The following is a 26,244-nucleotide window of genomic DNA, read 5'->3' as shown; positions in this document are numbered from 1 at the left end:
TGGACCCTCACAGCAATTAAGGTAAAACTCGCCCAAATAAAAACCCTTTAACAGGGGAAAAAAAACCAGTAGAAACCTCAGGAAGAGGGACTGAGGAGGGATCCTTCTTCCCAGACAGACAGATGTGCAACAGATGTCGTAAAGAACAACAAATTTACAGTTGTTGACAAAATGATACAAAGGAGTGAGGGGGGGGGTGCACAGAAACAATATTAGTAACAATAATATATAACAATAATAATAGACATAAAATTAATAAATGCAACATTTGATATGACTCCACAGGGCAAAGCAAGGAAGAGAAAAGAAAGAAATTAGGGGAAAAATAGGCCTGATTTTTGCCACCATCCACTCAGACCCACTCATCTCACTTTTTTCATTTTCATCTCCCTCAGTCTCATTCTCTGTCCCTCTCTAATCCTGACAAGTGTTCACACGAAATGGAGCCTATTCTACTGTTGTCAGCTCAGATGAAGTCAGCAGCACCCTCTAGCAAGGAGACACGTGGGTGAGGGAGAGGGGTGTGTGTGTGTGAGTGTGTTGGGGGGGGGTGTTGGCAGTGGTTACTGGTCTGCCTTATATCTTTGTTTCGTATTTCTGTCTCTTAATCCGTCCCTCTCCCAGACCCATCCTCACTGTCCTTTTTGAAATTCATGCAAGGTGATTCATAGTCATGAAAGATTTCATGCAGGCAAAGCCAAAACAGCAATGACACATCATTTCAGGTAGTAATAAAATGTTCTTTACATGGTTAGTTTTAAACAAACATGACAAATTATTCTCAACATGAATTTGATTAGATACTGTATTTTAGAACAAAATTCATAACTGATCTACATTGCAGAAGACACTGTTTACATGAGCAATGTAAAATCTGTACTTAATAATTGAGTGAAGTACTGTGTTAAGTACAGTTTGTACTTTATACTTCTACCCCACTAGTTTTTATGCATAATAAGATTTTACAACAGACACCATTAATTCATAAGATATTGAATCATGCATTATTATAAATGTAAATACCAGCCAGTATATGAAGTAGTTCAGTTTTGCTCCACTTCAAGCAGCTGCAATATCTAAAGGCTTTCTTCCTCTTTCATAGATGCTAATCACTGTAATGTGGCTAGAGTGACCACATCGCAAGATGGGACACAGGAATTTTACAAGTCGCTTGAATGATAAGTCTTAGCCCTAGCATTATGAAATGCAGAATTTAATTGCACAACATTAGAAGATGTTTAATGTTCACTAAATTATTATAGGCCCTAGGGTTTATGGTGGACACTTATTAATCTGCTCCTGTGGAGCTTTAATGTGCACATTTGCAAGTCACCCTGAACTGAACTGAATTGAATTCAAATGAACTTGATTTAATTTAATTTAATTTACAGCTGCTAACATAGACAACAGTGTCAGCAACACCTGTGCATTGTTATGTTCGGGGTGACACAAATCGAGAAAGGACACGTCATGACTGATAGAACATAATCAGAAAGCTAACATGGGAGTCTGTGTCATCATTTTCAGAAGTTTTCTTTTCATCCCATACAGGTGAAAACTTATGCCTGAGTTTTCAAATGAAAACAGGGTCAGCAGTGTTTTCAAAACTCACCTTCTTAGGTGTTTGAAGAAGCTAGAGTAGTGTATATTTAGTACAGTGACACAAGGTTTAAACATAGCACAAGTTTTGTTTTTTAAACATGAACAGAACTGCGGATATGTGGCCTCGATGTTGTTGTATAGTATTTATTTCCCACGCATTGAACATGGCTTTGTGTGCCCAGCTGGCTGTCATAGCTTAACAAAGTCTGTGTACAGAGAAAGTAAAGGCAGATTGACCGATCAATAAATCATTGGACTTACACACAGGAGACTCTATTGATTCCTAAATCAAACTAAACCTTAACTATAGCGTCGCATCACAAAACAGATTTTTCAACAGTGACTTGTGACAGTTTTGCAAGACACTGACAAATGATGTCAGCTTGTCAGTAGATGTGAAAACGCTTCCATGTGTCGTTCCACACTGACGGTCTATTCTGACTTGTTGCTCGTCTACCACTAATATCTGAATCATAAACTCATATAAGTGCATGAAAGAAGCTGTAAAAAATTAAGTTGCCTTGAGTGATTTGGTTAAATCCAGAGCTTAATTAGGTTTTCTGGGGTCATCTGCCCTTTACAATGAGGATCAATCCACCATCAAATTTACTGTTCCAGCCTTCTCTACATATCTGTGCCCTCTCTGTGATTTAGGCTGATACATTAGGATTTGCTGCTCTGTCTCATCCCCTCCTTTTCTCTTCTGTCCCTTCTGAAAATTAAGCTTAACCCAGTTAGTTTTCTTTCATATCTCCTCACACTCTCACAGAGCAGCACCATACCTGGGGCTTCTTTGCTACTGGCAACACACAGTGATTGGATTATATTTTTTTACTCATCCAAATGTAGTTTCAATTAAATTTCACTTTTTAATTAAAACACAATTTCCTCTCGGGAGGACTAGTCGTGTCACTGAGCTTTTCTCTACCTTCTGCCCTTCCTTCATGTTTACTTATTCACATCATCTTAACTCTGTGCTCTGTTTCACTTGTTGTTGTTTCATTCTCCCTTGCTTGAGTTCTTTCTTCCTCTCTCACCTTTCGTAATTCACTACATCCTTCATTTTCTTCTCTTTTACAGCCTTCCTTCCTGTTTTTTTTCCATTCCTTCCCTCCCTCAGTCAGTGATTTATGCCCTCCTTTGGTCTTCCTCTTGTCCTGTGCTCTGTATCCATTCCTCATTCAATCATTGCCTCATCCATCACTCCTTACTATAGTTGTACTTCTCCTGTTTCTTTTCCTCTTTTCTTCCATTTGTGCATTTTTTTTTCACTGTTGTGTAGTCTGTCAGATATCATGGTTTTGTCTGTGATGCTGCGTATCTGGAATCTTGCTAATGTTTCATTCTAAATGGGATTTTTATGCTTTTATAAAGGTTAAATGAAAACAAAAGGGCATGCTTATGAGCACGTCTGGGCCTCAGAAGCACAGAAAAACACAGACTGTCTCTGTCTCACACACACCGTCTGTCTATTTTTAGCTGTCTTAATTAACAGCCTGTGATCATCTGCTGATTATCACCAACCACTGAGACTTATGGCTAGAGGCGAGTGCATATGTATATATCCATGCCTGCGTGTGTTGAGGTCTAATATTTGACACTTGCTCTGTGTGTGTGTGTGTGTGTGTGTGTGTGTGTGTGTGCGTGTGCATGTGTATGTGTGTGTGTGTGTGTGTGTGCGCGTGTGTGTGCGTGTGCATGTGTATGTGTGTGTGTGTTCGTTCGTTAGGGCGTGCACTCATGTGTGCGTGTGTGATGGGTTTTACATGACAGTGTGGCAGACATCATTTGTGTGTCACAGACAAGGGAAGGCTGATCGCACCCATGTAGTTCTGCTCAGGCTGATAGACAAGCCAACCTACTGTCAAAACACACACAACATGCACTTGCTTGCTTTCTCACTTACATACTGTATATCACATCTACACTTAATTGTAGAGAAAAAATCTCTCAAAAACAGGTATACAGAAATAGCAGCACACACTCATACATCGAACGAGCAAACTCTGGCTGATGGAGTGCAAAAGTTTCCAGATACGCTCAGGGTAGCAACAATATTTAGAGAACCTTTTGAGCCTCCGATATTACGATACATTGATCTTTCAGTGAAAATGTATTCAACTTTCCACCAGTCCTGAAAGCTGCCGTCCGCACTGTCGACTTTACGCTTCTTTGCCGTTTCCATATTTACTACCTTGCAGCAAATGTCTGCTATCATATAATTGTTCAGGTTGCTTGTTTACAGTCTGTTTATGAAAATGCATTACTTTTGTCTGCATAGTTGCAACTTGATACGTGTCTACAAAGTGTATAGTAGTTCTGCCATTGTGAGGTTGAGTCAAAAAAAGCAATTGATCTTGGTTGATTAAATAATATTGTGTGGTAGGACGCACATAGTATATTGTGAAAGTCAAGCCATGGGGCGTCTAAAATTGGTCTGGACTTTGGACATGCCTGGCATACAACAAAAAAAGTTTCTAGCCTCCCGGTATACTTTGGGGGTTTATGGCCAGTTGAATATGCGCAGTAGTTTTTCTCCTGCTTGGCCTGTAGCGTATGATGATTTCACTGATTTTTAAATTGTTTTTTTCAGTTTAAGGAAAGTTTTGCAAACATAAAACCTCCATGGCTCAAAAATTCACAATAGACAAATTCATCACTGACCTTGTTTCTAGTTTGAGGTGTTCTGTCAACAGTTTTACAGATGGCACGTTTAGAAAGGTAGTCAATAGGGAAAATGCTTTATTTGAAGCAATACTGCAAGTGGCCAATGGGAAAAGCTGAAAGAAAGGCTGAGCAACTTACCTGGGGGTTGATGTCTGCTTCTTATTTTCCTGTGAGTGTGTAACTCTCACACACACCAATTACTCGGTACTTCACTGGAAGTAAATTAACACCCGTTTCTTTCAGTTCATCAACCTTCCTTTTATTCATTACTTCTGCATTATCATCATCTCAAGAAAGTCTCCTTCATTTCCACCATAATGACGCTGGAACCAAATTGTCGATCCGCTCTGTTGATCGTGATTTCATTGGAAGCTTTTAACCCATTTGTAAAACTGTTGAACCTGTGCACTTTATTTTTAAAAGGCAGCTTGTCTCCATAAAGGTAATTTTTATGCCGCTTCATGTCCACTCAAACTTTAGATCATGTTGTAAAGTGTCAGGAGGGTGGACCAGAGGCAAAAAAGACACACGGACAATTTTAGTGTCTGAGATCAAAGCTGGACTTTTTAATCACTGACGTCAGAGACAAAGAACAACTAAGCCAATTTTCTCTTGTTTCTCTTGTCATGTTTGTTACCCATCTCCCCTTCCATCTGTCACTGCCCTCCACAGCAACAACCCTGCTCACCGTTACTACTTAGCCACTGACCCAGTTACAGGGCAGCTGTATGTGTCGGACACTAACTCTCGACGAATCTACCGACCCAAGATGCTCAGCGGCGCCCGTGACCTCATCAGTAAGTATGCACTTGTACCCATGTTGGTAGAAATATTAAACACCATGGAAAAAGACAAAGGATAAGGACTGTTTGGATAAATGCATGATGTGTGTGTTCAGGTAATGGAGAAGTAGTGGCTGGAACAGGTGAACAGTGTCCTCCATTTGATGAAGCACGATGTGGAGATGGAAGAAAAGCTACAGAGGCTCAGCTACTGGGACCTAAAGGTACATACACAAAATACACATACACAGGAGATAAATACATGTGTGTGCTTATTTTTAAAGCCTGATTCATAATTATCAAAACCGGGGAGGATTTTCAAGATGTTGTTCAGACACACAAGGGTACAAAGTTTTACCTGTGCACACACTCCCAGTTTAAATCTTGGGCTGTATGTAGCATATGTTTCAGAGTTGGAACTGCTTCTAACTGGCCAATGCACATACTTGTTCCTACATTTAGAAACAGCATATCACTAGCTTTCTTACTCTTAGAAAGTCATCCTACCTCTGCCAGAATTTTATGTTAGAAGTATCCGGCACTGGGCAAAAGATACAAGCATATGCACAACCTGGCAGGTGGAGTGTATACAATCGAGGAGTTATTCAAAGATGTTAATTGGAAGAAACTTCCTATGGCTGATTTTTTTCGGAGGTGTAATTGCTCTTTCCACAAAACAGTACCAACTCCACACATCCATTCACACATATTATTCCATTTCCCGCTGAACCAGCATTGAGGGAATACAACTGCCAAAGTGATGATTTGGGTTTCTCACAACTGTGACGGTGTTTATTGCACCTCAAAGTTCAACACCGTCTAATAATGTCCCTGACAATGAAGGTGGCTGAAATGATTTTATGCAAATTGGGGGCCACCTTGCATTTGTCAGTGTCAGTGCATTAATGATGGCATAACATCACTGCTCCAAGTTTAGATAAGGACATATTCTTAGTAAGTCAATATCACAGGATGTGTTTCATCCACTGAATAATATAGGTCATACAAGCACGAACCTTTATGTTGTCGTCGAGATGTTGTTGGTTATTTTACATTTTTATGCCTCTGTGTTAGTGACATCTGTGGCTATAGGCATTATGTTTTCAGGTTGTCAATATGTTTGTCTCATTCTTATGGACATAATATCTCAAGAACGCCTTAAGGGGATTTTCTCAAATTTGGTGCAAATGTTCAAATGTTGAGTTTACATTGGGATGCAGCAGCTTACTTTCATTGTGTGGTAGAAAAAGTAATTATTGTTTTACTGTTAATAGCTAATAGTTTTACTTCAGAAAAAAGTCAGAGAAGCTACTTCTACCACTGCAAATAGCTTGCCAACAGTCCCAGTTAGATAAAGTATGGAAAGTAAAGCCAGACAATGTTTGACAGACTTGAGTCATGACTTCTAAAGGTCACAATAAAAGCTGAATTATACTAAGTGGATATATTCATTTCCAAATAGGGTATAAGTCACTTGCTTTAACCATCGTTGTAATAAGGCAGAGCGTGGATTTCATTTGCAGAGTTATTTTGCCAATGGTAACATTATTAGTGTTAGAGGTTAGTATGGCAAAATTGCACCCATCGAGTTCCAGTGGCAGAGGGGTCCTTATCCCATAGGCTCTCCGCTTGTGCTAGTTGACACCATGGAAGTAAAGAGGAGCTTGGTTGTATCGTTTATGTTAGTATGTATAGTATAATATATGTTAGTTCATGAACTGCAGTCAGCTCTGCAGAGCTGAGTGCTTTCTTAGTCTAGTGTAATCTTGTATTAGTTTAGAAGCAATGTCAGCATGTGGTATGTGGTAAACCAATCTTTAATCGTCATATTTTAAAATGCTTTTTGGTCTGTAGACTTATGCATAAAAAATTTGCAATAGACATCTTTATATACTAAGTGAAAGCAGACATTTGGAGTTGGCAGAGTTCAATGCTGCTTGATAAATATTTGCTTTGCTCTACTGCATCAGGTGTATTTCTCACAAACATTCTCTGCTGTTGATTGTTGAATGTCTCTTTGCTTTTATTTTTACCACCTAGACATAAGTTGTGCCAGCATATTTTTATTTATCTCAAAACTTTGAAGGAGGTCACATGGCCTTTGTGCATACTTTGCCTAGTCGTTTTTTACTCTGTTTACTGTTTCCTTTAAAAAGTTAAATACCACTCAGAATATGTTGAAATTATTGCCATAAATTAATGATTTACTATATAAAAGTACACAGTTATTATAAATAATGGTGTGATTTATTTATTTTTTTTAACTTTTGTGGCTCGAGGTACACAATGTGTGGGCAGTTAGAATGACAGATGGATTTGTGATCTGTTATCAGTAGGTCCAGTCATGAACAATCAGATCACCTCTTTACTGCCCTTTAAAAGCAGTGCACTCTCTGCAGCACTCAGACAATGTGCTGAGGCAGAGAACAATCAGTGTCCCTAAAGAAAACCGTTGCAGGAGGCACAGAATCCTTACAAGCCAACAGACAGCATTATAAATTAAATAAGCATCGGAGGAGATAGCACTTTTGGTTACCGTGTTTCTCCGGTCCTGTAGGACAACTGTTGTCCTGTGAAGGAAACAGAAACTGACTGTGAACCACAGGGACACTTAAGCTCTGGGAGGACTGCTTTGACCCTGATGTCTGTATAGGTTTTGTGTGGGATGACAGCTTTTCACACTACAGCCACATGGATCCTGGAAGAGCTCTGCATGTTTCTCCTGCTTGAGGGATAATAAAACTAAGTCAACCAATGTGTCATTTACAGAACCTGGTCAGGCATACAAGGTTGCTCTACAAAAATATCACTGAGTAGTAAAGCCAGAACCTCGCTGCACTGAGCTTTTTTTATAAAGCTCAGACAGTCATGTTGAAAAGGACAAAAAGTATTAAGCTTCTCAGCAGAGGTTAACTTGTTGGGCTTGATTACCATCAAGAGATTTGATAATGGGACAGTAACTATACTGTATTTGAGTGTGGATATTCTGAGTTATACACCATGGCCAATGTCTCAAAATATATTCAAACATAAAAAATTGATGGTGTTTGTTAGGGCTGCCCCTTTAAAGTTGGAGACCCAAATCATTAGTCGGAGACCCCTCAGTCTACCCAGATAACTTCAACATGAGCAGTCTTTTTTGTGTTGATGTTTTCTGCCAGACAGTGTGCTGTGCAGTGTGCTTCTTGATACATTTTTTATTCCCAGACTTTTGCTGCAGAGTGACCACTCTTGGCTTCCACGCTGCTCTTTGTTACAAGCAGTTGCGTACATAAGGCAGCGGCACAGATGAGGAAGAGACTCTTCGCCCTGGGCTCCAAAATAACATTATCTTCTCTCTTCTGCTTAGAAGTGGTGAATTTACCGCAGTTTCTGGTTTTTGCTTGGTATCTAGTATCTGCAAAAAATGTTGTGCATATCCAATCCACCATTTAATGCAACTATCTTGTTTATATGAATGCCGCTGTCCCACTGAATGTCCCGCTTGACCCGTTCAAACTTAAAAACTTTATTTGGAATAAAAATAAATTGTCAAATATTTGTATTTAACCATCAAATCTGATCCGACTAACATAATTCTGAGTTATGTACAACCCTAGTGTTTATTGTTCTATGTCTTTAATTATTTAAATTTAATTTTGACTTTCGCTGCTGCTGCTTAGCTCATTGATGTAGAAAAGTCTTGTACTCCTCTTCAGTCTTTGTTTTGATCAATAGTAGAATAAACTCGACAAGCCTCAGTTAATCTTACTTTAGTATGTGTTCATTACAACACAAATGCGATCAGAGAAGCTTTTGGTACAGCACATGTGCATGCACAGATACATACCATAAACTTCATGAAACAGAGCAATGATTTAGCCTTATACAGTGTATTTTGCTCATCATACAGAAGCACATGTAATCACTCCATCTTAGAGGAATCAAAACAATATGGTATAACCCTTGGTCACCACATTATCTTAACCTTCAGACACCCTGTAGCCTTTTTATACGCCTTCATGCAGACAGTGAAGGACTGTGGATAAATCATACATACACACAATTGCTTTTATTTTTCATTTTTCACAGTGCTATGGTAAATAATTTTTTTCACCTATATACTTTTTCAGTAGTGTTATTAGGCTTTTAATGTGGTGACAGAGTGTAAGATTGCATGATTGTCTGTACTTGAGTAATATCCTACATATTTGTGAATTTGGGTACATTTTATGAACTTAAAAGCATAAGAGTATGTCTGCTGGCATCTTCAGGGGCCTCCATTCTGCTGACAACGCTGACAGCAGACAAGCAGGTGTCACATCTGTGCAGAGCACCTGAACGAAAACACTGACAAATCATTCAAATGACATCCAAAACATAACTCTCAGTGGTTTCTGTGACATGGGAAGAACTTTTACAATAAATCTCACTACACCGCTGTAACATATTTTAACACAGATTTGCTCATGATGTAGCAGTATCAGGGAAAATTATAGGGTGTTTACCTTTTATGGGTCAATAATGAGTTTCTGCATCCTTTCGAATTCTAATGGGGCAGGGACGCTGGAATCGCCCCTCGCAGCATCAGTGTTTTTTAATCACTTCCAACAGATTTAATTCATTAATTTATCTTGGCTGACTTTCTTTAAATACAGAGGCTCTATATGTTCATATTAAGTTTTTTTTATTGACTATCTGCTGTAGCTGCATCCTGACTCCACAGGAGAATTACCTCGATTTCACTTTCTCCTTTGAATCCTAGAATGAGTCTATTAATAATAAACTGCACAACAAAATTTTGAATCATGTGTTTGTTTGTTTGTTTATTTGTTTCTTCTTTCTGCTCTTTGCAGGGATTGCAGTTGATAGAAATGGTTTGATCTACTTCGTTGATGGGACTATGATAAGGAAAGTGGACCGGAATGGGATCATCTCCACGGTGCTGGGCAGCAATGACCTGACCTCTGCACGACCTTTGACCTGTGACACCAGCATGCACATAAGACAGGTAACATTCAAAGAGCAACTAAATAAGCTGCATGCAACCATTGACTGCTTTCCTGTAACTTGTCACTGTGATATAAAAATATCACACGCATAACTAAATGTTTCCAGTGAATTTGAACAACTAGTAATTAGTTGCACTTGCACATGATTCAAAGGAGACAGAAAATAGAGAGAAACATAGTTAAAACAAGACTGTAGCTGAGATTCAACTCAGTTGATGGTTTGCTCTGATGTGCTATCACAAAAATAAATATTTCAGAAACAACTCAAGAGGGAGTGAGACAGACTGAGAAAGAAAGTACTTTTTTGTTTTTACACATTAGCTTCAGAGTGAGAATGTAATATCTAACACAAGATAAACCTAAAAATGGAAAAAACACCACCTACATACACACACACACACACACACACACACAAAGACACACACATAATATGCCTTCTTGTTTCATCTGTTTTCCTGAAGGTCTGATACTCGGTGGTTGTTTTGTGTGTGTGTGTGTGTCTGATATAGAGTGTTGTGGTCAGTGTTTTGCAGGCAGAGCAGCATAGTTCAGAGCATTCCTTGCAGAGTCGGAAGTTATCTGAACTCTGACCGCGTGTCCCTCTCTGCAGAATTTAGCTCTGTTTGACTTCAAGCAGTTATCTAGTTGACCTTTAGTTTACTTGTGGGAACATGTGAACTGCCAGCCCACACATCTACAGGTTTCACAGTGCTTTCTGTAGATTCTTGTTTATTTCTATATAATTATACAGTCAGTAGAGTATGTATGTGAGTGCACTAAATGCTTTATAGCCAGATATTCTAATCGACTCAAATTATAGCAATACTCCTTGTCAACACATTCTCAACCCCAACCCATCAAATACTGATGCTTGATCAATGGCTCTACATGTCAAAATATGACACTCTTGGTACCCCTGCTTCGTCAGTTTTGGACGCTTGGGTCAACAAGTCAATTCAAGCTCATGACATGCATTTTGAAAATAAACTTTTCACAGGAAAAGTACAATTTCTGCTTGTTAAATGCAGCCTCTTTTTAAAATAAACTTACAACGGAGGTTAGAAAACTTTTTTTTAGAGTTGCTTTCCGAGGTTTATGCAGCAAAAGCACATTGTTAAAAAACATGATTTGGCTGAAAATAGGCATGTTTTTAAGAACATACTAACACACTACATTGTTATTAAGATACCCTGATTGACTTTTTGTTGCACCAAGGACACAAACAGCTCTTTTTGCTGCAGTAGTTGACCAGAAAGTAAAAAAAAATAAAAATAAAAAGGAGCCCTGGTGCATCTGCTAAAGGTTGCCTCCGTGCCTTTATGTCTGTTGCTGAAGGCCACTGAGCAAGCATCAGTATTTGAAAAGATGGGAGTGAGACCAGGTTGTTGATTACATTTCCAGAATCTAGGGCAGAGATCGTAAAGCTTCTCTACTGAGGCAGCAGACTTCAAGATCATAAAAATTCTTTACATGTACATCATTTTTAAACCATTTGTCACCATCAAGCACTATCATTAGACCATGGACGCTGATTCATTCAACTGAGAGGTCAAACAACATTGGCAGGATTCAGCCAGGAAATAACTGTATGTCAGTATTACACTCAGTACTATCAGACAGAAACATATAGTGTAGTCTTATTAATTTCTATAGTCTGAGTACCATGTGAAGTAAAACTCCTCTCTCCCCCTCTGTCATCTCTGTATACAGGTTCGTTTAGAATGGCCCACAGATCTCGCCATCAATCCCATGGATAACTCCATCTACGTCCTGGACAACAACGTTGTGCTGCAGATCACTGAAAACAGACAGGTATGGAGGTGGATTTTCATGAAATATTTGCTGAATAAATCTGCTTTTTTGAGCAACATATCAATTAATGACATAGCTTCATCCCACTTTGTCAAAACAGGAAACACAGTGTTACTTAATCATTCATAACCAGTATCCGTGTATGTGTGGGTGTTCAGGTTCGTATTGTGGCAGGTCGTCCCATGCACTGCCAGGTTCCTGGTATAGAGTACACTATGGGAAAGAGAGCAGTCCAGACCATGCTAGAGGGAGCCACAGCCATCGCCTTGTCCTACAGTGGTGTCCTATACATCGCAGAGACCGATGAGAAGAAAATCCACCGCATTCGACAGGTAATCTCTAAGACATGTATAGTATATTCAGTAATTCCGTGATTATCAGATGAACAGTTTTGCCATCGAGGAAGTCAAATTTTGAATGTCTGTTCACATCAGAAACTAGAAACGGCGATAACAAAAGTCCCAGGTCTGATTTTAAACTCAGACATAGCGACACAAGTTAAGAGGAGATGATTAACTGAATGCTTTTGGTGTGTTGTTTTCTTTTTTATTTTGTGAATGAGCACTTCTGTTTCCTTGGCTTTAAGATGTCTATTTCTGGCTATCACCCCGCTAGGTTTCAACTGATGGAGAAATCACACATCTAGCTGGAGCGCCATCTGACTGTGACTGCAAGGTACTATACCGCAGCTGTTTCACATAATTCAACTGACACTGAAAAGTATCTGTTTTAGTTCTGCATGAGCTTCTTTTATATCTAAATTTCAAATCTTAATCTTGATTATCTTATAATAGTATAGCTGTTTTGTCCATCAGCTTACTAAACCTACTTAAACAAGTAGTGCTATAACGATCGAAAGATTCAAAATACATCTCAAAATGGGAGCTTCATGACCAGAGAAAGAAAAGACAAAAAGGGCTATGGCATTTGTTTTTGCTTAAGACTTAAAAAACCTACAGTCAATAAATGCTCCCACTATGGGGTGATGGTGTAACATCTGTGTTTCTGAAGACATTTTAAGTGAGAAGTAGGTAATAAAGTAACAGAATATTTGTTTAAATATGAACAGCACTGCCTAATTTTACTGTTTGAAATCAAATTTACGAATGACTTGGATTAGTTTACACACAGAATACATGTAATCTAATCCCAAAACAAGACAATGATACAGTGAGTGCAGGTAGCACCTGATCAACATGAATATATTAATACTACAGCAGAATAAAAAACAATAAATTCCTGAGAATTTTTTCTCCTGTTGAATCTTTGATGGTGCCCACCTTTCCCTGCTCTCCATAACATAAGCCATGCTGAATTATTTATGTAATGTTATTCTCCATCTCTCCCTTCTTTTCTGTCTTTGTTTGCCTCTTCCTCCTCTCCCGCTCGCTGCCTCCTTCTGCCCTGCAGAATGATGCCAACTGTGACTGCTATCAAACAGGAGATGGCTATGCTAAAGATGCCAGGCTTAATTGTCCTTCCTCTTTGGTGGTGTCTCCGGATGGGACGCTGTATGTGGCTGATCTGGGAAACATCCGGATTCGAGCCATACGACGCAACCAACCACCAACTGGTATGTGCTGTAAACACATATACAAAATAAATATATATAAATGTTGTTCTCCATCCCTCTCTGTATGTTAGAGGGCCAAAATATTAGAAATTTAAAAAGAAATTATAATTTCAAGACGTATTTCACTTTTGTTGTACTTCAGCCTTTGTTTTGCAATTGTTAATTAATTATCATTATATGTTCACTATTAAGCCCAGTTCAGACCAATGTTTCATGACAAGACAAAGCCGTTTTAGAAAGCTGCAAAGAAAAGTTGCAGCGGTGTGAACTGGCCTGTCACAGCTGGACTCAGGCTGGCTGATGGTTTTACCTGCAACTTAGCTGGACTCATCGATGGCGGCTTGTTTTAAAAAGTAAAGCACGGGGCACCCAGTAGCTCATATGGTAGAGTGGGTGCCCCATGAGCAGAGGCTGCATCCTCGCCGCAGCAGCCACCCATTCAATTCTGGCCTTGGCTCTTTGCTGCATTGGACACTTAGCAGATAGCATTTAAAATCTGTTGACTAACATGATGTCTAGATTTAAGAGAAAGAAAGTGCACGTCTTAAACAGTCACAATTACAACCTACAAAACACCTAAGACTAACCAAAGACGAGCATACGAGCATATGCACATGCATGTAGTGTACTCTGAAATAACAAACAAAAAATTCTGTTGATGAGCAAGAATTCAACATCAAAAGTAGTCTGGCTGGCAACAGTCGTAAACACCACCATACCACCAAAAATTGCGTTTGTGTAATTGTAACTATCACTTACCTCCAAGTCTAAATCATTTTATACCACTTTGTTTCCAACCATGTCTCCACTCTATCCGTGAGACCATTTATTTTTTAGTTTTCACATGTTCCTCCACACCCTGCAGCAAAAAGCCTCTTCTTGTGTGGTGGGCTATTTCATTCCAAGAATTTTAGGCCATTTGACTGTCCCTGTGGTCTTTCAATGAAGAGTTGTAGAGATGTTTGTACAGGCAAATCTGCTCAGCTGCTCTTCCCTGTTGAGCTGAAAAGCGCTTAATGACAGGTTTACAACCAAAAGAAGATTTTGGCTGTGATTGCTGTGGTGTACACAAGCTGGTCAGCAGAACTGTTTCAGATATTTTCCCATACCCATTATGGAGAAGGATTAAACAAAATTATGAATAAAAATCTTTGCATAAACTGTATGATGAATTGGGTGCTGGGAAGATTCTGTATGAGTTTAATGAAGATAATGAGTAAATAATAATGGGCAATAAAGTAAATAATAAATAAATAAAAAGTCTCTCTGTCTGCTTTTCTTCAGGCTCTCTGGCTTCAGGCCCCAGCTCCTATGAAGTGGCGTCTCCAGCTTCTCAAGAGCTCTATGTGTTTGATTGGAATGGGACTCACCAGTTCACCATGTCACTGGTCACTGGAGACTATAAATACAACTTCAGCTACAGGTTGGTTGCTTTGAAAACATAAAACAATAATTTTGCAATTAAGATCACTGCAACACCTGCAAAAGGTTTTATTTCTGTAAGATATAACCTTGAGTGTCTCTTCTCCTCATTTGTTACATCTTAAAAATGAAATGTTGTCTGGGCACTCTTTTTGGTTTTCTTCTTCTTCCCAAAATAAATGTTAATTTTACTTAAACATTTTCCACCTTCCATTTCTTCACTGTCAGCAACGAGGAGGATGTGACTGCAGTGACTGACAGCAGCGGGAACACGCTTCGTATCCGTAGAGATACCAACAGGATGCCCGTACGCGTGGTTGCCCCTGACAATCAGGTGAGATGAGCAAGTCTTTTTTTTGTCATGCTGCAAAACTTTAAAGGGACAGTTCACCCCAATTTTTTTTTCCTTTTACTTTTAGTGCTTCTTAAACATTTTGACTGCTTTGGTGTGAGTTGCATAGTGTTGAAGATATTGGCCGTAGAGAATCTGCCTTCTCTTTAATAATAAAAATAGATGGCATTCGGCTTGTGGTGCTCACGGCTGACATTGTAGCAATACGTACCAAAATAATCTAGATCGATAAATAGTAATACAGGAAAAAGGAAAAATGTGTATTTTTGATTTGGGGGTGAACTGTCCCTTTAACTTCATGCTATTGAAGTACCTGCTGAAAAAAAACTCCATCCAGCCAGCTAGGAGACAAGTAACTCTTTTCAATCATAACTTTAAATACAGTGTTACTTCTCGCAAAAGTTTCAAGAAATATCCTCAAACGCTATTCTACTGATGGCAGAATCTGATGTTGTAACCTTGTTTTTCTGTTACTGTGTGTGTTTGTGTGTGTGTGTGCAGGTCATCTGGCTGACCATCGGAACTAACGGAGGTCTGAAGAGTCTCACAGCTCAGGGTCAGGAACTGGTCTTGTTTAGTTACCATGGCAACAGCGGCTTGCTGGCTACCAAGAGCATCCAAATAGGCTGGACTACTTTCTATGAGTGAGAATCATTACTGTGATTAAACTTGAGTACATGTGTGAAGTGCTGCTGTATGGATGGATGGATACACAGTTGGATTTTTAAATCTTAAAAGCCATCTATAACTTTATTAACCAAGTCACAGAAAATTATATTGGTAATAGTTGCTATGACAGAGTCTAGACTCCCCACCAGATCGGCCGCCATAGTCAAATTTTTCCCACCATAGTCTAAATGGAGCATTAATACATAGCGGTATTAAAATATATACGCCATTGGGTTATTTATAGCACAGTAGCAACAGAGAGGAGCAGCAGAACATAAGGTGCATTAAAAGTGAAACTAATCCGTTCATTCTGCTGGGCCTAAAACTCTCCCTCACTGATAAAGATCAGCAAATATCTTCTCTCATCCATCAAACTGATCAGCTGCGAACGCATCAACAGATCAATTATCCACCCAACCAGTGGCATTCGGCTGCGATAAAAAGAACTATGCCTGCTGCGATGCATTCATGGACCCGCAAAAAATGTTGGATATATGAGTGACACCACAGACTGCCTTCCCTCCAGATGAACTGACAGAATTGTAACATACTCTGTCATTTCTACAAGTTTATTTCTTGACATAACCTTTTGTTGGGCCAGTGGATATTGAACAGTTAGTATTTTGTCAAGTGACATAAAACTGAAAGCCTAGTTTCATGACTGAGTATAAATTCACTCATTTTAAAATCAAGTTCCTCTAATTAGACTGATTAGACTTGAAGCTCTGCTCGGCTCCACCTTCTCTAACTCTCTAACAGTGCTGCTCCTCAGAGCCAGCTCTAGCACATTCAGCTGTAAGAGACTGGCTCTGTCTCTCTGTCTGTCTGTCTGTCTGTCTGTCTGTCTGTGTGTGTGTGTGTGTGTGTCTGTGTGTGTATTATATAGATTCATGTTTTTTTACAGGGTTCTATAAAGCGCATTACAATAATAGCTACTAATGTCCCTTTATCCCTCCCTGCATCCTCCTTGTCCTTGTAGCTATGACAGCGAGGGTCGTCTGACTAATGTGACTTTCCCCACTGGTGTGGTCACCAATCTCCACGGCGACATGTCGTCAGGGGCTGTTGCCGTGGACATCGAGACGTCAGGGAGGGATGAGGATGTTTCCATCACAACCAACCTGTCCTCCATAGACTCTTTCTACACTCTGGTGCAAGGTAAATGCCTAAGTGTGTGTGTGTGTGTGTGTGTGTGTGTGTGTGTGTGTGTGTGTGTGTGTGTGTGTGTGTGTGTGTGTGTGTGTGTGTGTGTGTGAGAGAGAGAGAGAGAGAGAGAGAGAGAGAGAGAGAGAAGTAAGTTGGCAAGAGTGTGTGTATTGTAGCACCATTTATTTTGCGAATGCCTTTGTAATGTGAATCATACCGAGTGATACTGTCCCTGTAGAAATGAGGGCTGTGTGTTTTCTATTCAGTATCTTTTTTTTTTCATTTTAATTCACTCACAGGTGACTTTGGTTCAGAATGAAATGAATCACTACAAAAAAGCCCAATTTGTTTTAGAAGAGCAATCAGTCTCATTCAATTCTTAATCACGTTGAAGATGTAAGGTTTTATACAACGTATACAGTCCACAAAGAAAGCAGAGACAGCAGTAAAAGCTGATGGAGGGTAGCTGTTGTTGCAGTGTTGAGAATAGTAAATGTTACACTGTAGTATTATTTCTGATAAGAGATTCTGTTCACTGGGAGACTTAATAAAGTGTTATAAGATGAGATTTTACATGACGCGCAAAGTATTTAATCAGAAAATAACTTTTTTTAACTTGCGCAAAGTAGTTCTAACGTTACCCCCACATGGGGCAAAAATGCAGAAAGAATATATTCACTCCAACAAGAGGGAAGCAATCAGATTAAGCATTTACATGGTTATGAGGTGCAATTATTTTACTATTGAATGGATTATTGAATGGAAAGCTTGACAACACCCTCTCAACCTGAATGAAAATTCCTTTTGATTGAGATTGTCTCATCCAATTGATGTGGTTACATCAGACCTTTTTGATTTGACTGTTATTCTGATTATTAGTGGAATATTAGGGTCCATGGAAACGCACCTAATAGCTGAAAAAGTCAGACCAATCTCATTAAGAAGGCACCCTGTGGAAAAGTCTTCCCTGTACACCATTATAAACATCCAATAACCCAGAAATTGCTCCATTTTGTAGTTCATGATCTTCAGCCACCACCATCAGTCCTGGCACTTACACAGGGCAAACACTCCAAATCATTAAATCTATATTTCTCTGACCACCAGCCAAATTGTGAAAGGTTTTATTCGCATTGCTCTCCAGAATATTACCCTCTGGCTCAGGTGAATGTGCCATGGGAACATGTATGCACTGACCTACACTTAACAGTATTGATAGAGTGCGCCACGGTCTAAGTGAATTCCATCCGCTGTGTATGCCTTTGTTCAAATCCATAACCATTAACTACTGACTAGCTGAAAGGAAGAAAAATGTGTCAATAGTGTACAGATGTAAATCTTTTGTTAAAGAGGTGTGCAGCATTTAATTGCTGCTTGTGGACACAGCATAATGTGGCACTATCCGGTACAAGATCTCTACCATGAATGTTGTTGTTTTGACATTTGTATTGTTCGTATTATCCCTGTAGATACAAACATCAGCACCTCATGTTACAGTTGAGAATGAAAATTGTAAAGTATGTTTTTGATCTCCATTTTAAACCTTTTAAGACCAGAGATGAGAAAGGCAGTTGTAGATTGATCTGTCAATGCAGCGAGAATCCTAGATTTGAGGGGAAGTGCAAAAAGGAAAAGAAAAAGCTTGTTTCCCCCACCTTATCATGCTTCATGTCAGACATTCCGCCTAAACGGCGCACGAAAACAATAATTTAGCACTGATGCCCTTGTTAAATCTGAACTAATGAGCCAGTTGAAGCGAGGCCTCGAGTGGCTGGCAGTGATTTGTTTCAGAGCCAGCTACATGTGCCCAGAGTGTGAGGAAAACAGAGTAGATTCTCCCTCACAGCAAAACAGTATTGATCAGAATGTAATAAGTTATTCAAAGCCATTGACAAGTGTAGCATTCCTCTCCATCAATTGGTGTACATTATTTATCGCTTCGCCTCCCTGCTATCATCTAAACTGCGCAACGTGCCAGTGTGCAAGTGGTCTCGGTAATGTGAAATCACATTAGGTGTAGGTGCAGCTCAGAAATGGTAAACAAGCTAATATAGCCGCTGTGTTTTGTCATTTTGATGTTGTTGTTGCTGATTGCTTTGTGAAAGTGGGAGAACATGTTGGTAATGCAGGGCTTGGCAATGATGCTTCACGAGGAAAAATACAGCAAATGTTTGTGCCAATGCATTATCATGAGCTGGCTCTATGCTGTGTATGCCCACTCTCCCTATTCAAAACATATTCTACAAAGCCTCTCATTTGTGCTGGAAAATTGATGTGGGTGGGTGGGAGTGAAGGATCAGATCCACCCCATAATATTTCTCCACAACATACAATCACCATTGGAAAAATAACACAGTTTGCAGGAATTACTGGTTGGATGGATTTGAAAGGTTAAGTTATCTTTGTATTGAGTTACTTCAGTCCAGATAGATATGAAACGGCAGGAAAATTTCACATCAAGATTATAATGACCAAATTATCATGTTAATCTGTATTATTGCAATAATGTTAAAATGTGACTGAAAAATACAGATACAAAGATTTTATATTGAAAACCACCAATGAAATTATAGCCAACACCTAATGTAAACTTATGGAAACCATACTGTATGTGCATTGACATTAAAGATGGAAAAACGTGTCTATGCATCTGCAAGACGGTTGCTAACTTTGGGTGATACTGAAAAGTGCAGGTATCAAACAGTTTTAACCATAATTCAGTTTTAAAACATTAATACTAACCAAAGGATAATTTACAGTGATTCATCATGAAACCGATAATCATTTATTTCATAAGACCTCAATAATTCACAGTAACAGAATTTTTGGCCAATTAATGATACATTTTTTCCTCTCATTTTTATTTCATATTGACAGAGCTTTTTAAAAAATGATCCTGATGAAACTATGGGAAGAGAGAAGAAAAACCTATGTAGTTACTCTCAAATCAGATAAAAATGTGTTTTAAAAAATCATTATATTTAATTTAAATGACATATCAGTGTCTGAAATTGTTGAATAACTGTGGCATCAACTGTTTAAGTGTATTTTTTTCCTTTTTAATTTGCCCTTAAAAATATATATATATTGCAATAAAGTTGACATCGAAAGTTTTGTTTAGAAAAACTTTAGTGTGTAGAAAGATCAACCTATCTTTCAATCACTTACCTGACAGTATATCAGAAGAAAGGAGAAAGAAGTTTAAATTTTTAAAGCTTAAGAGTCTATCTCTCTCTCTCACACACACACACATGCGCGCGCGCACACACACACACACACACACACACACGCACACACACACACACAGAGCCATTAGTCCTGCGAGAGGTCAAGGGGAACTTAATTAAAAGAGGCTGGGGGATGTTAATACCTGCTCTGTGCTCCATTAGCAGGTTCAGACCCTGCCCACTGAAATTAATTGCACTGTTTTCTCTCTTTACATTCATCTCTTTATCTCCCTCATTTGCACTTTCTTGCTATCCTTTCTTTGTCCTTCTTTCACACTCCTTCCCCCTAAAGTCAGCCAAGCATTTGCTCAGTTTTTGAATCAATGCATTGAAAACTATCACATAACAAAAACAAACATAGAATCAGTGTGAAATATTGTTATTGTCATTTGGTGTAATTGTCTCTCTGTCTCTCTGTCATATAGATCAGCTTCGTAACAGCTACCAGGTGGGTAATGACCATTCACTGAGGGTTATCTATGCCAACGGGATGGACACACACTACCAGACGGAGCCCCATATACTGGCAGGTATGCAGCTTTGAGTGTATTACCTTGCATTTATAATGTGGTCTAATCAGAGGTTTCATGTCGAAATGATTCTGTCAGAGATCGGTTGTAATCATGTGTCATGCTTTACATGATGCAGAATTTGCAAAGCATTGGGTGTATATCATCCACATGGTGAGCGTTAATGAGTTATAATCTGCTCAGTATGCCGTGCATCAGATCTTCATGTAAATGGTTTTCAGCTTAGAGTTTTTGTGTTGCATGCTTAGTCAGAGGCCTTTTGCCAACACAGCTCTCTGCAGGTAAACACCATGTGATGGGCCTGTTTGTGAAAAGGATCATGGTGGAGTGTCAGTGTCATGTTTTCAGTTGTTCTACTCTGACACTCGGTACAAGCCACTGCTTGTCCAGCTGTAATGATACAGTGTTGCTGGCTCACAGTTTGATTTGACACATAAGCAGTTGATTTTCATTGCAAGTAGCAGAAAATATCATAATATTAACACAAAATGTCACATTTTAATGATTTGGATCTGATCATTTGTATAGCTATATCAGTTTTTTCACATTCCAGTGCATTTACTGCAAATCTTCTATAGTTAGCTTTGTTGCTGACTATTTTCTTTCTTGATATCCCCTTGTTTGCATCCATCACAGTACAGTGTAAAAATCTCCTCACAGAGACTTGAAATGTGCTGAATTCACTGTAGGTGATTAGTCATAATAAATATGCCTGCTTTTCTTTGTCTTTGTTTTCTTTTTATTGCACGGTGATGTAGTGCAGACTTTTCAGATTTACAAGCCTACATTAGCAGCTGACCTACCAAACTGCAGCAATAAAACTTTCAAAACAATAAATATGGAAGTCATATTTGCCGTGATTCATGACTTACTAAAGTGTCAAGTCTTTGCAGGCTGATTTTGAGATTGCAACCTAAAGTTAAAGCACTACAGCATGCTTTGGAAAATGATTAGTAGCAATTACAATATGCTGATATGACATGCGATCTGCTTTTAATGGTCAGTGTTGGAAGATTTAAAGTTGGAGTGTGGGACTTTTTTTTTTTTTTAAACCAATTTTGTTTAACAGTCTGCACATATGATGATACAGTATTACATATTCATGTTGTTCTTTTTAAATAGTAATATCCACCCTTTATTGTGGCCAAGCAACAGAAGGACTAAAGAATCAGAATCAGAAGTACTTAATTGATCCCTGGGGGGAAAATGGTTCGTTCGTCGCTCTGATGCCAACATAGATAATTATAGTAAGTAGCAATAAGTACCAGCACAAGTAAATAAAAATAGAAAATAGAAATACAGTAAGAGTAAACAATTAGCACAGTGTGTAATAAAGTATGTAAAAATTTAAAAGTATGTTAATATGCTGAGTGTATAGGTATGTAAAAATGTAAATGTAAAAAATACAGTTATAGACAACTAGTATGTAAGTTAAAAATATAAAAATGTAAATATGTGTGCAAAGCTACCACAATGAACAACAAGATATACATAATCAAGAATAGCAATAAGAATATATACACTATATACAATGTGTAACATGTTGGACTTTTACATATAAATGAATGTTTTTTTACATTTAAGCCCTTTGCAAAGAGTTCACACAATGCTGATTAAGCTTATCGCCCCCAGGGAAAGTTTTGTAGTAAGCAGAAGATGCTGCGAGCTTGCCTGCAAGCATACACCGAAAGCATGCAACAAAAATGTTCGTGTAATTATTTTCACTGCCAGAGGGGGGAGACAAAAGTTCTCCACTCCAGCTTTAAACCACATACAAAATCCATTTTGAGATTAAAAGATTAAACCTTTGAAAGAGGCTGATGGCCACTGTATCAAAATCTGTACTGTAATTGACTGTTTAAGCATTATGTTTATTTTGCAAAAAAAAAAAAAGAAGAACTCAGTGATTTCATAATACTAACACTATTAGGATGATCTGCCAAGCACTGTAGAAAGTTGTGCAGCGCCACAGGTCGTGCACAAGGTACCAGGGATATTTCCATGAAGTTAAAAACAGTTCATTTACAGTGTTCATGTCTTTTTCCTGTCTATTTCTAGGTGCTGCTAACCCAACTGTAGCCCGACGCAACATGACACTTCCAGGAGAGAATGGTCAAAACCTGGTGGAGTGGAGGTTCAGGAAGGAACAGACACGTGGAAAAGTCATCGTCTTTGGGAGAAAGCTCAGGGTAAGTCCTTTTCATAAACACAGAACAAAAGAAACACTACTATACAATCACTGGCATCATCACTGAGCTGAAAGAGAAAATAGACTGACATGCATGTCCTTTTATTTGAAATGGGATTTGGTTCGGTCCCTGTGCTGCAGTGGATAGGGACCAGTCACGTATTGATTGGATAAGTATATGATTATTACATGAATGTCACTTTCTGTATTTATGTAACCTTTGAATAGGAATAGCCTATTGAGATTCAAAATCACTTTTTCAAGCAGCATTAAGAATTTCACATTAAAGAACAAACAGACTGGAAACACAACGGGAAAAAAAGTTGAAACAAGATTTTTAGAACAAACAAACATGACACTTATAACAATTAGCCAGTTTACAACAGATAACTAAAATGAGCAGTTTTCAGTAACCACGCCTGTGCTTTCAGTGGCCAGAAAGCCTCTTATCCTGTTTTCAAATCTCCCATGCTTAAAATAGAATCTAGTTGACTCTGTAGCTGACACCAAGATGAGAGTAAAAAACAACAACTTCAGAGGCACTTTCACCAAAGGCAGTATTGTACAGTATACATATTGTATAGACGAGTACATTCACATTGACAGACAATTTCGTCACCTGCACTTTTGGAAGTAGAGCTGGGTGATACGGAGGAAATTAAATATCTTGATATTTTTGACCAAATACTTTGTTATCAATGTTGCAATGATATTATAGGGTTGACTGTTGGTGCTTTTATAAAATATTAACACAATGAGATTTTTAATAAATTATCATCTCTAATGTTGATATAATGACTAAGTGGGTAAAAATATTAAATGGAATGTTATAGTTTTACTGTAATACATTTTTTAAAACTCGGAAAAGACATCACTTACGTTTTTACGATATCCAAAATCTAAAATGATATCTCATGTCATAATATCGATATAATATCATCGTGTTGTCCAGCCCTAGTTGGAAGTAGAAACTGGAACAAAAAGTGGGAGAACACACACCGCACGCAGAGTGGCCCCAGCAACGCTCACTAATCACCGAGTCCTGTGACTCCCATCATTTTGTCCCCCTCTGTGAGCAGCATGATGTGGTTTACATAGAGGTTTCAGTTTCTGTCTATTATGGCGCTGCGTTTGTTGTTCTTACAAGCTATTAGAGAGGAGGGGACAGTGATTTGTCTGCAGTGCTTGAATATTACATGAAGTGCTCTCTAACTAGCACAGCTTAATAGGAGGAAACTCTGCAGTCATGTGGCCTCTAGAGAGTTTGATCCACACACTGGTGCCACTCTCAGCATGGTCCAATAAACCCTAATGAATGTAACAGCATGTGTGGTCCACTAGTGGTAATGGGGACTTTTGTATGGTGAGCCTGCAATAACGAGTTGCAGGTAGATGTGTTTTTGTAAATGGCTGTGCAAAGGTGACACAAATACAGCATGTATATACTGTATATGTCAGCTACACATTTGTGATCAGTGTGTATTACAATTTGTTTTCACTAACAGTGACAGTCCAGCTGTCCTGCAGCAGCAACAACATGCCAGTTTAAGTCGTTAATGATGATGGGGTGATTGTGGGGCTGGATGAACAGCAGTGAACTTTAGTCCAGCCTTTCTGCTAAATGCTAATATTTATGCTGTTTTTTTATGGTGTGCTAATCCCCCAGAGGAATGTATGTTGAGCGCAAGATGCGAGGTAATGGGAAACTGCATGTTTAAGCAGCTTGTTGGATGAAATAATGAAACACTGACTGTCACACACAGAATGTCAACGCTAGCACGTTTTATGAGATGACTGAATGAGGAACATGTGGTGATGGGATTTAATCCCTACATGTATTTGTTTATCATGAATTTATGATACATTTGTCAATACTGTTTTAAAGATAGACATGCAGTGGATTCAATCAAACTATTATTTAAGATCAGTAGATAGTTCAGGGGCTTGGCTCATTTTCCCCCTTGTGGAGATTAATGGTTGCTTAACAATGTGAAGTACTTAATTTATCCTGATTTTAGTGCCTTATAGATAAGCTTTATTCCATTCATGCATCCATTTTCATCTGCTTATCCGGGGCTGGAATTTGGGGGCAGCAGTTACTCCAGACGTCCCTCTCCCCAGCAATGCTTTCCATCTCTTACTGGGGGATCCCGAGGTGTCCCCTTGCCAAATGAGATATACAATCCCTCCAGCATGTTCTGGGTCTACCCCGGAGCCTCCTACCAGTTGGAAGTGCCCAGAAAACCTCTAATGGGAGGTGCCCATGAGGCTTTCTGCTCAGATGCCCAAATAAGCCTTATTGTTGGCTATTAAAACTAAAACTAAAACTAATTAAACACTTATTCATTTTTAAATGGCACAAACGGAGCACAAACACGCAATGAGGCACAATAAAGGGTGCAAAAGGGTAAAAGGGTATAAAGGGTTTTAGCTGAGATACTTTTTTTGCGTCTGGCTGCTATGATACAGACTATGCGTGGAAACTCGGATATCGTACGAACTGTTAAGTAAGGATACATTGTTTCAGTCTCAATTTCTTCCAGTACTGTGTCTCTATACTGGGTTGTAAGGTAAATACTTCTGTCTAGTTTGAGTAATTCTATGCAGAGAAAAGGCTGAACTATCAGAGAGTCCTGAAATAAAAGTCACGGTTTGCTCTGATCCATTATGAACATGACAGGCCATGCCAATCTGCAGAATGATTTGTTTCCCCTGATATGGTGTGGCTCACACTCTGCGTGGCTTTTGGCTGCTGTCCCGTCTTGTTTCTCATCCAGCTGGCTGCTAGCCATCGTCCCAATATCCTCCTCCTCTGCCCCCTTTATTCACCTCGCTGCATTCAACTGGTGCTAATTTACGAATGAATGAGTGGCTGAATAAAAAGATGAGAAAAATGACTCTTGAACATTTTCCAGCAAGACTCTCTCTTTAATGAAACAGGTCTGTAAAACTACGGTTTGGCTGATTCTTAGTATTTCCCCTTGCTTCAAGGATCCATAAGGTGAGTTTAGCTCAGAACTTGGGTTATCTGTCTTCGTAAATCGGAGTTTGAACAAACAGCACGTCATTTAGAAAGCGATAAAGAGTGGCTGGCTGGCTCTGTGATGCTACAGTATTTTATGGGTCTTGGATCAGAAGTTTATTTTAATTCACTGGCAGAGGCGCATATGTTGAATTGAACAGCTATGTATTAACAAGAATTAAGCACCTTGGCTTTGTTAGTATGGTTTATTTAGTTTGTCTGTTTGTTAAGCCTTCATCCTGTAGCATGTTTATTGTTGTA

The 26,244-nt window shown here is 38.9% G+C and overlaps 1 protein-coding gene across 8 annotated transcripts in view; it reads left to right on the top strand.

The window, feature by feature from the left end:
• Positions 1 to 26,244, top strand: part of tenm3 (teneurin transmembrane protein 3) — a 496,888-nt gene that overhangs the window by 437,505 nt on the left and 33,139 nt on the right. For all 8 annotated transcript variants that reach the window (XM_088073250.1, XM_088073247.1, XM_088073283.1 and 5 more), the window contains 13 exons: positions 4,942 to 5,066; positions 5,168 to 5,275; positions 9,887 to 10,041; positions 11,753 to 11,854; positions 12,013 to 12,186; positions 12,470 to 12,529; positions 13,265 to 13,427; positions 14,712 to 14,850; positions 15,078 to 15,183; positions 15,703 to 15,845; positions 16,850 to 17,028; positions 20,669 to 20,773; positions 22,832 to 22,962. In XM_088073250.1, the coding sequence (XP_087929376.1) occupies positions 4,942 to 5,066; positions 5,168 to 5,275; positions 9,887 to 10,041; positions 11,753 to 11,854; positions 12,013 to 12,186; positions 12,470 to 12,529; positions 13,265 to 13,427; positions 14,712 to 14,850; positions 15,078 to 15,183; positions 15,703 to 15,845; positions 16,850 to 17,028; positions 20,669 to 20,773; positions 22,832 to 22,962 (1,690 nt within the window). The remainder of the gene's footprint in view (positions 1 to 4,941; positions 5,067 to 5,167; positions 5,276 to 9,886; positions 10,042 to 11,752; positions 11,855 to 12,012; positions 12,187 to 12,469; positions 12,530 to 13,264; positions 13,428 to 14,711; positions 14,851 to 15,077; positions 15,184 to 15,702; positions 15,846 to 16,849; positions 17,029 to 20,668; positions 20,774 to 22,831; positions 22,963 to 26,244) is intronic.

Source organism: Plectropomus leopardus, chromosome 3 (genome assembly GCF_026936395.1).
Source record: "Plectropomus leopardus strain MGB_pleo_1.0 chromosome 3, ASM2693639v1, whole genome shotgun sequence".
Taxonomy (NCBI): Eukaryota; Metazoa; Chordata; class Actinopteri; order Perciformes; family Serranidae; genus Plectropomus; species Plectropomus leopardus.
The sequence above is the reverse complement of the archived record's forward strand: the minus strand, read 5'-3'. Positions and strand labels throughout refer to the sequence as shown.